This window comes from Gopherus flavomarginatus, chromosome 5, assembly GCF_025201925.1.
Source record: "Gopherus flavomarginatus isolate rGopFla2 chromosome 5, rGopFla2.mat.asm, whole genome shotgun sequence".
Classification (NCBI taxonomy): Eukaryota; Metazoa; Chordata; order Testudines; family Testudinidae; genus Gopherus; species Gopherus flavomarginatus.
The window spans coordinates 60410069-60426383 of record NC_066621.1 but is presented as its reverse complement, the minus strand read 5'-3'; the positions used below and the strand labels follow the sequence as shown (position 1 = coordinate 60426383).

General features: G+C 38.9%; 2 protein-coding genes across 7 annotated transcripts in view; one reads left to right on the top strand and one right to left on the bottom strand.

Annotated features, from left to right (window-relative positions):
- LOC127052012 (uncharacterized) overlaps positions 1–16315 on the bottom strand; it is a 584770-nt gene that overhangs the window by 213413 nt on the left and 355042 nt on the right. The window lies entirely within an intron of this gene.
- Positions 1–16315, top strand: part of SBF2 (SET binding factor 2) — a 588450-nt gene that overhangs the window by 263547 nt on the left and 308588 nt on the right. For all 6 annotated transcript variants that reach the window (XM_050954979.1, XM_050954981.1, XM_050954978.1 and 3 more), the window contains exon 3: positions 8224–8361. In XM_050954979.1, the coding sequence (XP_050810936.1) occupies positions 8224–8361 (138 nt within the window). The remainder of the gene's footprint in view (positions 1–8223; positions 8362–16315) is intronic.

The window sequence follows — 16315 nt, the reverse complement described above, 5'->3', positions numbered from 1 at the left end:
TAGCTGGTCATGCTCAACCCTAAAGGGGCATCTAGGGTTGAGCATGAACAGGTAATACATTTTTAAAGGTATTAAACCCCATCTACACTAGACAATGTAGTAGCTAATACATTTTTAGTTACCCATTTTTCTAGTTTAGACCTGGCCTAAGAAAGCAGTTGAGAGTAATTAATGGAAACTTATTTGCCTCCTTGGTTAAATTATGGAACGTAATTCCATAGCTTTAGAAATATATGAGCAGCTTTATTTATCTGTTCTTGTAGCTCAGCTGCTGGAGTATGCATGTTGGATTGTTAGGAATAAAGTTCTTTTCTATTTCATAAATTGTAGGGTATATGAAGCAGTCACCTACCATTAGACTCAGAATGTTATAAATACACAACCATCTTGTCTGGCTTGGTATTTGATAGAAACTATGTTCTAGTTCCAAGAATTCTGCAAATAACTGAAACAATATGAAAATGGTTTTTTTAAAACTTCTGCTTCTCATTGTTTACTGTACAGAAGAACCCACATGACCTTTCGATTACATTCTTATTAATAGTGATTTTTGTCTAGTGTGGAATTTTAGTAAGAAAACATATTTCTACTGTTCTGACTTAATCAGCCTCTCATTACTGTCTAGTAAGTTATATTTGTATTGACTTTTAAAGGTTCTTTCGGTGTTGTTTTCACTGCTAAATGTTACGCTAAAGTCTCTTAGTGTTTTTATGGAAACTGCATGTCATTCATTATTTTAATTCCTTTGAAGCATGCATTTTCCTCAATTTTTATTTTTTTTACTTCCTTTCCAGTTTATTTGGAAACATGGAATTTCCCTCTCAGCCAGTAGGGCTCTGACATTTTAGCCAAGGTTGTGACATTTTCTTTACTAAATGACGTATTTTTGTTGCTAGTAAAATAAGCAGATCTAGAAGGAATAAATTATATTCCTGATCTTCTAATCTTAACCTGGGCAAAGTTCCTATTGACATCACTGGGAATTCAATAAACATAAGGACTGTGAAATCGGCATTGATAGCTCACTGCTCTCAGTTCATTGCACACCTTTGGTTATATTCTGAACCTAGCAGACTGTATTTCCTTTGCACTTGCCTATGCAGCACCCTTTCCCCCTTTACATTATAATCTAGGTGTAATTTTCATTAATCAGTCATTTATAGTAGTCCCTCTGGTAATGTTTATTCAGGTTAGACTAATACAATTAGCATATAAATAACTCTTGTTTTAATATACATTCAAAAAACTATATTAAAAGAACATTAAGGTTGTAAACTCAAGCACTCAGAAGTTGGGAAATGCCAGAATTAAGGTTGCCAATGCAAACTTAATTCAACCCTTTGTGTGTTATGATACAGGCTTTAATTATATGATCATATACTATGTTTTCCACAGGATCCCAGTCTTATCAGTGCACAGGCTGGACCTTGCACACAGAATAGGTATTTCTTCTTTGGGTTATGGCATAAATTCTCTGTAAGCTGCAGGGCTGCGCAGCAGCCCGTTTAGTGCTGTGCAGGCACTCAAGGAACCCTCCCAGGGATCTGCCGTGGCTGGGGGAGGGGCACCGATCCTGCAGCCCCAACCCCAGAGCTGCCACGTCAGGGAGAGGCGCCTCTCCCCTTCCTCCTCCCAACCTCAGAGCTGCTGCAATGTGGGGAAAGAGCTGAAGGGAGTCCTAGCTCCCTGCCAAGCCCCTGAGCACCTTCCTACACCCCAAACCCCTCATCTCCAGCTCACCCCCAGAGCCCTCACTCCCTGCACCCCAATCCTCTGCCCCAGCCCTAATTCCCCTCCCACACTCCAAACTCATCAGCCCCCCACCACCACATGAATTTTATTATGTGCACCAATATGAAGGTGATGTGTCACACATCACCTCCATAGCGGTGCATGTAACAAAGTTAATTCTGCACATGGGTGGGAAAAATTAGAAGGAACATTGGCTATGGTCTCCATGTGTATTCTACTCTGGGATGTGCACGTGCTCCGTGCACCTGAGACCGGAAGACTTTGCTCGCAGTGTCCATTGATCCGCACCTGCATGCCTCAGCTCCATGTGCTCCAACCTGAGGGCATAAGGGGCAAAGCAGATGGACTGTTTCTCCAGTTGCTCTCTACCACTCCTGATCTGAGCCAGAACTTCAGTATCCACAGTAGCTAACATTCCTCTTGTTCAAACTTTGTGCTTATCTGTAAATAGCTTTTAAGATTTGTTAGTTTTTATAGTTAGTTTAGTTTTAGTAACTGTTAATAGTTATGATTTGGGGGTCCTTCCCCCCCCCATACAGAGTGCCTAATGTACTGAGGCTCCCAAATTCAAGAATTGTGTATCTTGCCCCAGGGCCTTTCTGGTCACTGATGACCACAACAAGTGCCTCCATTGCCTCAGGGAAGCTAACTTTTCCTCCCAGTGCAGCATCTACCATTCCTTTCCAAGCTGAACCTGTCGAGCCCAGAAGTGCAGGTTCTGAAGATTCCTCATAGACCATGCGATGAGGCCCGAGTCTGAACCTGGCCAGTCAGACCCTGCTGTACGTTGGGCTGAGGTCCCCGAGAGTGTCCCTACAAGCACAGTGGTCTCCGGTTTAGAGTCGAATGGAGTACAGTGAAGGATTTCTTCAACAAAGGCAGGAGGAAGGTAAGATCAAATAGTCTTACAAGAAACTTGAGAAATCCCCCTCCCAAATTGTCATCCTAAAAGAGGACCCCTTCTCTAACATCTGCAAGTAGGCTGAGACTCCATCCCCCAATACGGGGGTATCAGAAACTCGCAAGGAGCACAGTACTGGCTTCCCAGCACCAAAGACCAAGAGCATCCTGAAGCTGGCCCACAATGAAGGAGTTCAGCTGTCTTCAGTACCAGAAAGGGATGGAAGGTGGTGGATGCCTCCTACAGCGTAGGTACTGATGCAGCCTGAAAAGGAGCTATCAGTGCTGGAGACTGCGGCAAGACCAACACCACTGACACCATCGAAGGAAAGAAGCCCTGCCCGCTCCCTCACATTAGGGACATTAACATGTATTGTGTTCTGTACCATGTACAGAATCTCCGATACTGTTGGATCTGACCCTAACCAGACAGGTTCTCACACCTAACCAGAGAGGTCCTCAAAGCTGTTCACCAGTACCATTGACCAGCAGGGCCATAATAAGACTCCTGGTATCATTGGCACTGCCTATTCATGTTGAAACCATCTCAGATGAGTCTGGTGTCAGCGGGAGAGCTTCACCACTCCTCTCTTCACAAGGGATCACCCTCAGATAGAGGTTCCTGGATATCATGGGTGCCATCCCACTCAGTATGAGTCATATCCTCCCTTATGGGGACTATCCTAATTTCCCTGTGACTCCTCGCACTGGCCTTATTGGGGTTCTTGGGAAATTAGGGGTCCATACATAAGTCACCCTGAATACACTAGATCACATTTGGAATCAAGGCAACCTTCTACATGCAGGGAAGAACCTCAACTCCAAGGACAAATGGAGGAGTAGGAGGAGAAACCAGATGAGACAGAAGTGCCCGCACCAATAGGATTCTCATCTTTGTCTCCAGACAAGGCAGTCGCACCAGCCTTGCCATCACCACCTGATAACTACAGGCAGTTCTAGGACCTCCTGACGAGGATTGCAGATACACCCCAGATCCCCATGGAACAAGTACAAGACAGGACCCATCCACACAAGCTACTGGACATTCTTCAGAGTTCTGGTCCCACTAAGTGGCACTATCAAGGACTGACCAAGACAGTCTCTGGCATACAACAGCTACCTGTGCTCCCACTCCAAAGACAATGGAGGAGAAATACTTCATACCATGCAAGGGAGCAGAATAATTACTCGTACACCCCACTTCTAACTTGCTATTGGTGCAAGCTGTAGCTAAAAGAAACAGGCAGCACTAACCTAAATCTACACCCTCTGAGAAAGAGGTGAAATCTTTAGATCTTTGGAAGAAGACTTTACTTTGGCATGATTGCAGTGCTGCATAGCAAACTGCCAAGTGTTAATATTAAAATATTATTTTATTAATTATGATAAGTTCTTGGAGTTTACCAACAAACTCTCACAAGAGGATAGGTTTCAGTCCCTGGCAATTATTGATGAAGGTAAATTGTTGGCTAGATCAGACCCCAAACCTCAGTAGATGTAGCAAATACAGCCACCTACTAAATGGTGACTTTTGTAATCATGCATTGTGGCAGCAGTTGTCCAGATTTTCTAAGTAGATTCAATCCACCATAGAGCTTCTAAGAGAAATAATCTGTTCAACAAAAAGAGAGAGGAGTCGCTACTTTCCTTAAAAGACTCAAGAGCAACCCTCTGTTCACTGGCTATCTATATCTCCTCACCCCAGAGAAAAAACCCCAAGTTGCAATCCTACAAATAGTGGCCAGCTGTTCCACCATTCTACCACTAGAGGTCGTATGAGCCACCAATGAAGTGACGGAGAATGCAGCATTTTGTGCATAATCTTTCATCTTCATTCTTCTTCCAGCCCCAGATACCTAAGAAGAAATCCTTTTGATGGGACATTCAAGAGCTGCAAACCAGTTCCTCGGTCACATCTACCTGTTCAGGACTCCAGTACCTTATTTGGTGACCACCTAGCTTGTTTTTCTCAGGTTTGTCACTTGTTAACGTCAGTTAGGATCAGTTCTGGAGCTAATCACCAGTGGAGTTCCTCTCTCTCCTCACTCAAAACACTATCTATCTTCAGAACTCTTCTCACGAGAGCGTTCTCAGTTAAGATGTAGACTCCCATCTGGGAGCCATAGAACTGATACCCCTTTCAACACAGGGGAAAGAATTTTACTTAAGATATTTCCTCATCCCCAAGAAGAAAGGAGGCTGGAAGTCATACTAGGTCTCAGATGTCTAAATGTGTTTATCTGCTGCCCGAGGCTCAGAATGATCGCCTTGGCCTCTATTTTCCTTCACTCAACAAAGAAAACAAGTTCACAGCCCTTGAGTTAAAGGATGCTTATTTTCACATAGACATCCGTCCTAAACACAGGAGATTTCTGAGATTCAGCGTGGGCATAGGCCACTACCAATATGGAGTGCTCTCTTTCAGCCTCTTGACAGCACCAAGAGTGTTCACAAAGGAGCTGTCTATAGTGACAACCAGTCTCAGTGATCAGGGCTCTACCAATGTATCCTCACCTTGACAACTGAGAAATCCCCATTCACTGGGAAATCTTTACAGGACGTATGATGATAGTTTGAACTTGCCTCATTTTCTACGTCACATGGCCTCCTGTACCTATGTGACACTCTGCAAGGTTTCACCTTCAATGTCTACAGGCCTGTTATGGCAGTTTTCAGGCCAAACAAACAATGTTTGGACAAAGTCTCCCATGGGGTCTGGGTTATTCTTTCCCAGTGGGAGAACAGAGAGGTGGTCTGCTTTGGGGTTCAAAAGACTGATCACAGACGCTTTCCTACTAGGGTGGGATGATCATGTAGCACCGGGTACCTGGATCACCAAGAATTCCAGTTACACATAAATCTTCTGGTGCTGTCAGGAGTACTGAAACTAGGGATGATGGGGGTGTGACAGCACCCCCTGCCTTGAAGTGGTTTCCATTATATACAGGGTTTACGCTTTTGTTCAATGTCCTTCAGCATTCCCACTACAAAAATTATTCAGATGTCACTGTAGTGCAGTACACGAAGCCTGCAAGCAGTCCTACCATTTATTCAACCCTTACATGTCCAAGTCATGTTGAACAACGTTGCTACATCAATAAACAGGGGAGCACGGTCCACCCCTCTTTGCAAAGAAGTGATTAGTATCTGGAACTGGTGTATTTAGCACTAGACTAGCCTCTCAGCAATGCACCTCCTAGGGGTACATTGTGTATTAGCAGACAGCCTCAGCAGACATTTTTCCAGAGACCACAAATGGAAATTTCATGATTCCGTGGTATGGAGCATCCTTCAACAGTGTTGATACCCAGTGTTGATATCTTTACATGTCAAGAGAACAAGAAATGCCTCATCTATTGCTCCAGAACGGCTCAAGGCTATGACTCCAGAGGGTGTTGGACAGCTGATGTATGAGTTTTTAATCATCCCACTCTTACCCCGTATTCTGAAGAAGATTAAACAAGGGAACGTTGGTGATCCTGATTGCTCCCAAGTGGCCCAGGTAGTTCTTGTTTCTGAATATTCTCCAGGTATCTGTGCACCCATGCATCTGGATTTAGCTCTTCTCTGACCGGTTGACCCGGGACAGAGACAGGATCAAATACCCCAACACAGCATCCCTCCTCTAATAGCATGATATTTGCATTTAAAGTCATGCTCTGTGGAGGTACTGGGCATGTATGAACTGTGATTTTTTTTAAAGTCTTGTAACTTGGGCAGATTTTCACAGTGATGGCAAAGCATATGTCCCTGAAACCACAGCAGCCCCTTGCCATATTTCAGATCCCTTCTTCGAAGCAGGAAATGCCAAAGCTTCCCAGTGAAACATCTGTATAAACATTTTTTAACATGTACTTTTTCCTAACCTCATTATTGAAAAATTTTGGACTGTTTTAGCTGAAATTAAAAAATCATCATCATCATCATCCTGCGACAGGCATCCAGCATGGGATACTTCAGCCTAAATGTTTAGAATGTAAGAACGGCCATACTGGGTCAGACTATTGGTCCATCTAGCCCAGTATCATGTCTTCTAACAGTGGCCAATGCCAGGCGCTTCAGAGAGAATGAACAGAGCAGGCAATCATAGAATGGTTCTTCCTCTTGTCCGCTCCCAGCTTCTGGCAGTCAGAGGCTAGAGGCACTAACAGCATGGGGTTGCAGCCCTGACCATTTTGACTGATAGCAATTGGTGGACGTATCCTCAATGAACTTATCTAATTCTTTTTGAAATCCTGTTGCAGTTTTGACCTTCACAACATCCCCTGGCAACAAGTTCCTCAGGTTGACTGTGCAGTGTGTGAAGTACTTCCTTTTGCTTTAAACCTGCTGCCTATTAATTTCATTGGGTGACCCCTGGTTCTTGTGTTATATAAAGGAATACATAACACTTCCATTTTCACTTTCTCCGTGCCATTCATTCCAGCCCGTGTCACTTGGAAAGGTTTTTTTTCCACTGTTGCAGAAAGCTAATGTGCAAAAATACTTTGCAATTGATAATGTCTTTTAATTAAAAATGAGTTGCATGTTAGAGTTTTAACAATTAATTTTGCATAAGTAAGGCTCAGCTTGAATTTGAATTACTTGTAGAAAAAATAAATAAATTTGTGTTCTGTTTAAATGAATTAATTTATTCAGATTTCTCAGTTTATAATGTTACATTGTAGTTCAGAAGATCAACTTATGTGACTACTTCATTCATATTTAATTACAGGACTGATAAGGAATTGTATAGAAAATAAACTGTGGCTGTTTTAAAAGATAAAAATTCTGGTCAAAGTAGCAATTAGAGTACCTGTTTTAGCAATTTACATGTTATAAATGCACTGTACCAACTTGGGACCTGCTGGGGGCAGCCAAAATAGTCCTTGTTATGCAAGTGTGTCATATTTTTTGGTTAGTCTGCTTGGATTTCTTTTGATGAATAATCTTCAGACTTCAAGGTACTTTCATGCTCTGTAATAGGCAACAGGAAGGGAAACTGCTGGAGACATCTATCCAGTTATATTAATAAGCACCAACCTGCAAAATGTTAAAAGTATTTTACCAGAATTTCAAGACCGGTTTCATCTTTCATATGATTGTAGTCTCAATTTATTTTGTTAAGAGATGTTACAAGGGAATATAAAAATAATTTTAGGGTGCAAAATCTCTTGTAAGGTCCACATTAGAATTTGGACTGAGATATTTTTATCTTCCTACATGTGCACAAGTCCTGTTGCCATCTGTGTTTGATCAATGCACTTGGAAAGACCCGAATACTGAATTAAAGAGGGGGGGCAGATTCTCAGCTGGTATAAATTGTCATAACTTCATTGAAATCTAAGAAGCTATGGCAGTCTGCACCAGCTGATGATTGGCCCTAAGATCTGGTATGTAGCTCTGTCCTTGTTTGGCAGAGTATCACTACATAGTGTTGGGCACAGATACTTTTATTTCTTGTATTTATTTTTTACATTTCATGTTTTAAGAAAACTTCTGCTATATTGTTAGAAACTATTTGATGCTTTTCTAAAATAGTATTATTGCTGTTTAACTTTATTTTTGCATTTTCTTGTTTTCTTTAATTAGTTTTGTCAGCCTGGAGGATGGCAGTTGTCCAGAGAGAGAAAGCAGCCTACATTCTTTGTGGTGGTTTTGACCGATATAGACTCAGAACGGCACTACTGTTCATGTTTAACTTTCTATGAAGCAGAGATCAACCTGCAGGTAAATCTCTTGGAACCAAAAATAAAGAGCAAGGAAAGAGGCATTTGGAAAACAATAAATACACATAATAAAGTGTTACTAAATAATTTTAGAACAGAAAATGTTCCTATATTCTTGATATTCAGATGAGGGGATTTTTGTATGTTAAGTCTGCATTTGGTTTGGGTGTTGTTTTGTTTTTTGTTTTATTTAATTGAAAGGACTCCTCAAAGTACTTATTTGGGATCCTTTTGTTTGTTTTACCCTCCACTATTTGAAAAAATCACTTAGAAGAATTAGAATAAAAGTGTTACTCCATAATGTCTTTTGTTTTCTTTTTCTGTCTAGCAATTATTTTTTGCGTGTATTTTTTTATGCAGGGCAAGCCAGGTGTTTTTTTAATTTACTTACTTGTTTGTTATTAGCATAGTGATTGTCATCTCTGCTTAATGAATAGAGTTTAACTTTTGCTCCCTCTGCTGGCTGTCTCTCTCAGAATAACAAAATATTGTAGATCTAAGTGTTGTTTTAAATGTTAAGTTATATGTGTCTCTGTACTGTATATATCTTTTTATAGTTATTCTCATTTGTTTAATTACATTTATTAGCAAAACTAATGGATTAATAAAACAATAGATTTTTAGAAGTGAAAGGATAGTTCTCCAATTATGCAGTTTTTTTTAGATTTTCGGGTATTAACTTTTTGGCAGTGATCCTTTTAAAAATTCTTATTAATTTTTGGACAATTTTAATCAATTCAAAAAAGGCACTTTATTTCCCATTTCGCCTAAATTACTTCAAATGGTCTATACTGTGACATATTATTTTGTATCCTTAGTAGGAAGAACCCAAGGACAAACTTAGAGCAATTCATAATTATAAAATTTAGTTATGTCTGAAAACTTTCCTTCCAACATATAATATCACTATAAATTATCACAAATAAATAAATCTTGGTATTGTTTGTCACTAATGTGTTTCTAAAGTTACTCATCTACTACATGTGATCTAAAATTGTTTGTTCCTTAAGAGCAGATAGATTTAATTGAAAAAACACTGCTATTATTTCAGTTAACTTTTTTAAAAAAATATTCTGTTAGTATGATTTCCATGTTCCTGAAGTTGAAATATTACTGTATACTGCTGTTGAAAACTTTACTGAATAATTTAAAAAAAAGGAAGTTTGCTGAATAGCTGCAATTTTATATTGTACCTTTTAGACACAATTGGAATTTTAAGACTGGCAGGAGTAATGCAGAGGGCACTCCATTTCTAAAATGCTACAGTTTTTTAGGATGAATTACTGTCAAATAAACTAATGGAGTTGAATTATAGAAATGTAACCAAAAAACTGGATAGACTTTACTTCAGTTCAGTTCATTGAAGATGTACTGATTTTCAAAGATTAAACTAAGAAAAAAGGCCTTATGTCTGTCAACTCTTCGTTTGTTTTAAAGTATAGAAGGAAATATTCCATAGCAATTCTTCCATGGCTAATTAAAGCTTGCAAACGTGTACTCTTGATCATCATTGTGGATTTCATAATAGGGCCAGTTTCCAACAGCTGCTTTTAATTAACTTCTTGCAAGAAATACTCATTAAACAACTGGTCCCATATTAACTAAAAACTTTATTTCTAATATTGCTTAATAATTAGACACGTGCAAAAAAATAACAGGTTCTTGGTCCATAGAATGTTGTTCCTGCCCATCTTCTGAAGGATGCATATTTTTCAGATGAACTTGCTTTGGTGAACCTTTTTCCATGACTGCATTGTTTATAGCCAAACTTCCTGTTTCTTTATGAAACCCAAAGATAATAAGTGGACGTGCTGTGTTACATGGTCATTAGACAAGAATTCAACACACATACAACTCTAATGAAAGATAATCTTGTTGATGCATTGAACTATGTAACTAAGTAATATAGGTTTGACCATCAGCTTTATGCCTCATTAAACAAATGAGTCTGTGAACCTCTGTGTCATAGTCTTGAGAACTATGCAGATTTGTATTTACCGTTCTAACTCACAAAAAGACTTTAAAAGGGTTGAGTTTCTAAAATAGTTACTTGAAAAAGCAAATAATGTTTTCAAGTCTACATGGACCTAATGTTGATTCAATGAAAAGATTATTTAAACACTGAAAGCAGCAATCTCTATTGTATTGTTTCATGGTACATTGTTTCCCTGTGAGATAGAGACCAGTAACAAGTATTTTTTCTAAATACCTCGAAACTCAACGGTGGAAACAGAACACTATACCTAAAAGCTTAGCAGCTGTAACACAGTAGGAACCTAGTATTAAATAAATTCACATTTCACTTGTAAGCCTTTCATTGGCTCTAAAATAGACAATCTTGCATCTAGATACTGAGGTAAATTAACTGAGAACCTTGAATTTAACCTTGTGAAGTAAGTTCCCATTGTCCACGTTCAGCCTTGTTTCCCAGGGTAACATTGTGTATGACCAAATGTATTCTATATAAAGTATATAAAATATAGATTGCATTTTAAATTACATGACCACTTATAGGTAGCATAAATCCACCAGATTATTTAGTTAGTTGAATATATATATTCCTCAAATGACTTCACATGTCTATTCCACTTAGATGTTTGAGCACCCAGGGCATTCAAACTGGAGAGTTTTTTGTACTTGTACCTTTTGGGATGGAGCATGTCTCCTTGTACCCAGCAGGAGGTATAAAGGATGAAGCCACCCTGTACCTCCCTCAGTTTCTTCTCACTTCCGTTTCTGGAAGTCAGAGCTCCTTGTGTACTGTTGCTGGAATGGGTGCTGGAATAAGGGTTTCCACAGCCATCTACAAAAGCGATCTTAGCACCAGATTAAAAAAAAAAAGTATTAAAACACCCCAGATTCCTCCTCAAACACAACTCCTTAAAAACCCTTTCTGAATTCCATTAGTTTCTCAGCCGTGCAGGAAACTTGTTTCCCTTTGACCATCCAACACACAAGAGCAATTTTTCCCTTCATTGTTGAGTGTTCCACATTCAGCCAAACAGAGGTAAGACAATAGATGGGGAAGGCTCTGAGTTACTACAGAGAATTCTTTCCCAGGTATTTTCCTGGCAGGTCTTGCCCACATGCTCAGGGTCTAACTAATTGCCATATTGGGAGTTGAGAAGGAATTTTCCCTGTGTCAGATTGGTGGAGACCCTGGGGAGTTTTCGCCTTCCTCTGCAGCACAGGGCACAGGTTACTTGGAGGCTTAAAGTAGTGTAAATGGTGACTTCTCTGTAACTTGAAGTCTTTAAACTATGATTTGAGGAGTTCAGTAACTAAGCCAGAGGGTAGGGGTCTATTTCAGGAATGAGTGAGTTTCTATGGCCTGAAATGTGCAGGGGGTCAGACTAGACCTTAAAGTCTATGAGGAAAAAAAATACTCAGCTCATCCTTTCCCCTGCCACTGTCACTGGAATATGTTGATAAGCCCTGAGAGCAGTATTCAGAAGATTTATAGAAATGTAGGGCTGGAAGGGACTTTGACAAGTCATCAAGTCCAGACCCCTGCACTACAGCAGGACCAAGTAAACCTAGACGATTCTTAACAAGTATTGTTCAACTTGTTTTTAAAAGCTTCCAATGACGGGGACTGCACAACCTCACTTGGAAGCCTATTTAGAACTTACCTCCCTCTATCATTAAAAAGTTTTAATATCTAGCCTAAATCTCCTTTGCTGTAGATTAAGCCCATTACTACTTCTCTTACCTTCAGTGTACATGGAGAACAATTGATCGCCATCGTCTAACAGCCCTTAACATATTGGAAGACTATCATCAGGTCCCCCTTCAGTCTTCTTTTCTTAAGGCTAAATATGCCAAGTTTTTAAAATCTTTCCTCATAGGTCAGGTTTTCCAAACATTTTATCATTGTTGTTGCTCTCCTCTTGACTCTTTCCAATTTGTCCACTTCTTTCCTAAATTGTGGTGCCCAGAATTGGACACAGCACTCCAGCTCGGGCTCACCTGTGCCAACAACTACCTCCTGTGTCTTACCTGTGAAACTCTTGTAAATACACCCCAGAATCATATTAGTGTTTTTAGCAGCAGCAGCACATTGACGACCCATTATGGCTCCCAATCCTTTTCAGTAGTACTACCACATAGACACTTATTCCCCATTTTGTAGTTGTGCATTTGTTTTTTTCTTCCTAAATGAAGTACTTTGCATTTGTCTTTATTGAATTTCATCTTGTTGAATTCAGACTAATTCTCCAGTTTGTCAAGGTAATTTTGAATTTTAAACCTGTCCTGCAAAGTGCTTGCAACCCCTCCCAACTTAGTGTCATCTACAGATTTTTTAAGCATTCTCTTTTCTCCATTATGCAAGTCATAAATTAAAATATTGAATAGTACTGGACCCATGGCTGACCTCTGTGGGACCCACTTAATACGCCCTCCCAGTAGGGCAGAAAACCATAGAGAACTACTCTTTGAGTACCGTCTTTCAACCAGTTGTGCACCCACCTCATTGTAAATTCATCTAGACCACATTTCCCCAGTTTGCTTATGAGAGTGTCATGTGGAACTGTCTCAAAAAACTTACTGAAATCAAGGTATATCACATCGACTGCTCCCCATCCACTAGGTCAGTAATCTTACCAAAGAAGGAAAATAAGTTGGTTTGGCATGATGCATTATTGACAAATCCATGCTGACTATTCCTTATAATCCTATTATCTTCCAGGTGGTTATAAATTGATTGTTTAAAAATTTGCTCAAGTATGTTTCTGGATATTGATGTTAGACTGACTGGTCTATTATTCCTCCTTGTTCCCTTTTTAAAGATAAATAATATGTTTGCCCTTCTCCAATTTTCTGGGACCTCTCCTATCCTCCAAGAAGTCTTCAAGATAATTGCTAATGGCTCTGAGGTTGCTTCAGCTAGTTTAAGTACCCTAGAATGAATTTCATCAGGCCCTGCTAACTTGAATACATCTAACTTATCTAAATATTATTTAACCTGTTCTTCTCTTATTTTAGTTTTCATTCCTTCCCCTGCTTGTTAATATTAGTTGTGTTGAGCATCTGGTCATCATTAACCTTTTTAGTGAAGATAGAAGCAAAGTAGACATTAAGCACCTCAACTTATCAGTTATTAGGTCTCCTTCCCCGCAAAGTAGAGGTTTGACACTTTCCTTCATCTTTGTATTGCTCCCAATGTATTTAAATAATGTCTTCTTACTGCCTTTTATATCCCTTGCTGGGTGTAACACATTTTGTGCTTTAGCCTTTCTGATTTTGTCCCTACATACTTGTGCTGCTCTTTTGTACTCATCTATTAGATCATATTTCCACATTTTGTAGAATTCTTTTTTGATTTTCATGTCATTAAAGAGCTCCAGATGGAGTCATATTGGCTTCTCACTATTCTTCCGATCTTTCTTTTGCCTCAGAATAGTTTGCTGTTGTGCCTTTAATATTGTCTTCTTGAGGAACTGCCAGCTCTCCTGAACTTCTTTTCCCCTTAGATTTTCTTCCCATGCATTCATCATAATATAATAATATGTGGAGATATATCTATCTCATAGAACTGGAAGGGACCCTGAAAGGTCATTGAGTCCAGCCCCCTGCCTTCACTAGCAGGACCAAGTACTGATTTTGCCCCAGATCCCTGAGTGGCCCCCTCAAGGATTGAACTAACAACCCTGGGTTTAGCAGGCTAATGCTCAAACCACTGAGCAATCCCCCTCCACCTCATTTTCTTTGCAGTCTTCATCATTTAATTCTACATAATTCACTCTCAAAACTCCATTTGTTGTCTTGCGTAACTTTAATATGATAGCCAAGCAAGGGGTGGTTTAATAAAAACAACACTTTTGTTAAATGTATATACAGTGTCTAGCACAATGAGACCCTTATCCCTGAATGGGGCTTCTAGATGCCACTATAATACAAATAATAAGAATACATGGAGATTTGATCAGCACTCTTTACTTATGCAAAACTTCAGCTGACTTCAACAGTGCTCTATACCAACTATTCGGTTACAATTTTCACTAACAATTGCTGAAGAGGGCCCGGAGATGGCATCCTTTTTGTTAAGTTCCCAAATGGGACAAATGTCAAAGATAAAATGTTAAAATTTTACAATATTCTTATACTTTAAAAGAAGAACCACCCCTACCCTTGAGACAAGTAAAACAAAGCAATAAAACAAATAGAGTTCAATTTTTGATTTTTTTCTTTGTACTTTACCTCATTAAGTAGAATTTGTGCAATCTCACTAACTTTAGTCAATGACATCTGAAACATCCGTTTTAAAAAATGTGTGTGCACTTGGTTGAACATAAAGGAGTGCATATGCATAAATGTTTATGTGGGCCCAGGCATTTACACTGAACAATACATTTTAAAATATTGGAGGCCCAGTGTTTGTAAATATGTTAAAGATCCCAATTCTGGAAGATACATCTGACTGAAAACATCACAAGCAAAAACTTCACAAAATGACTTTGAATGAAAAACATTCACTGATATTTCTTGAGTCAAAGTAATACTACCAACTAAACTTCATTGGGCTTCAGAAAATTGATCTTCTTTGGTTGGATCATAATGTTTATAATCTTACTGAGCTAAAATGTATATCATGAAAAAAATGAATGACTATCTGTGGTATTGTTTTAGCAGACAATGAGGTCAATCAGTGATACCTTTTTGGAAACGTGACATCTGAACATCTTTTGGGCAGTATGTTAATGTGTATTTTGTTTTTAAGACATTCAAGTATGCTGTGAATGTCCCAAATGTTAAACTTGGCATGAAAGTGACATGCATTTGTGTCTTCGTTGTTTTACAAGTATTGTCCCAAAATGTTTCTTTTGGAAGAATGTTCTTTTTCATAATGTTTACTGTGTTCTATCATCACATTCTAAATATTCTGAAAAATAGATAGCCTAATGTCATACAATGATTGAACAATGCCCTGGTTCCTTTCAGTTCCTTATATTAATGGAAGATTTTATAGTTAATGTTCTAAATTCCTGAAATTGAAAAAAAAGTTATTTCTTTTTATTATAAATCTGAAGGTCTGTTATAGACCAAAGGTTAAAGGTTAAGTTTAGAATAACTAGACAGATTACAAATTTCTGTCTTCCTAATAGTGGTGTTCCAGTAGTGTTTTTACCATAATTTATGCTACTTGATGACAAACAAGTTAGAGAACAAAAATAGAAAACTTTTTTTAAACTGATACAGAATTTTAAAAATGAGGGAATTAGTGAAATTATTTAGTGGTAAAGCCTCCCACTTGCATTCTTTATTTAAGTACTGTGATCATACTGGGTTGGACAATATGTGATTTTGAAATGTCCATACAAGAACATACTTTAAAATGTTCCCCTTTCTGAGGAAATTGGAGGGAATTCAGCATCTTTTTTGGAATTTTGAACGTGCAGCTATTTTTTTCTAGTTTCGCTCCCCTTCCTTGCCTCTCATGGTTGAAGCCAAGATCCTTCTAGCTAAAAGGATTAGGCAGGACTATCTTCAGGTCCCAACAATTCCACTTTCTAACTGGAGGTGCTGCTTCCTTTTTTCCTGTCACTCCAGTACTGTGTGCTTCCTACACAATATAAAGTCTTTAAATCATGATTTGAGGACTTCAATACCTCTGTCAAAGGTTATGGTTCTATTGTAGGAGTGGGTGGGTATGATTCTGTGACTTGCAGTGTGCAGGAGGTCAGACTAGATGATTATAATGTTCCCTTCTGGCCTTAAAGTCTGAGTTTAATGTCCCCAAGCTTTCTTGGCTCGGCAGATGTAAGAGATTACAAATTTTAGAAGACACTTTAATCCTGGCAGTAGACCCCACATAGCTGACTTTCCAACCATAAACGTTTCCAATATTGCATTTTATTGCAGACATTTTAAAAATGTTTTCCTAAACATACATTTCAAAGGAATTTAATACCTGTTTTCTAAAAGAGCTGATTTTATGTTATGAAAAAATGTTT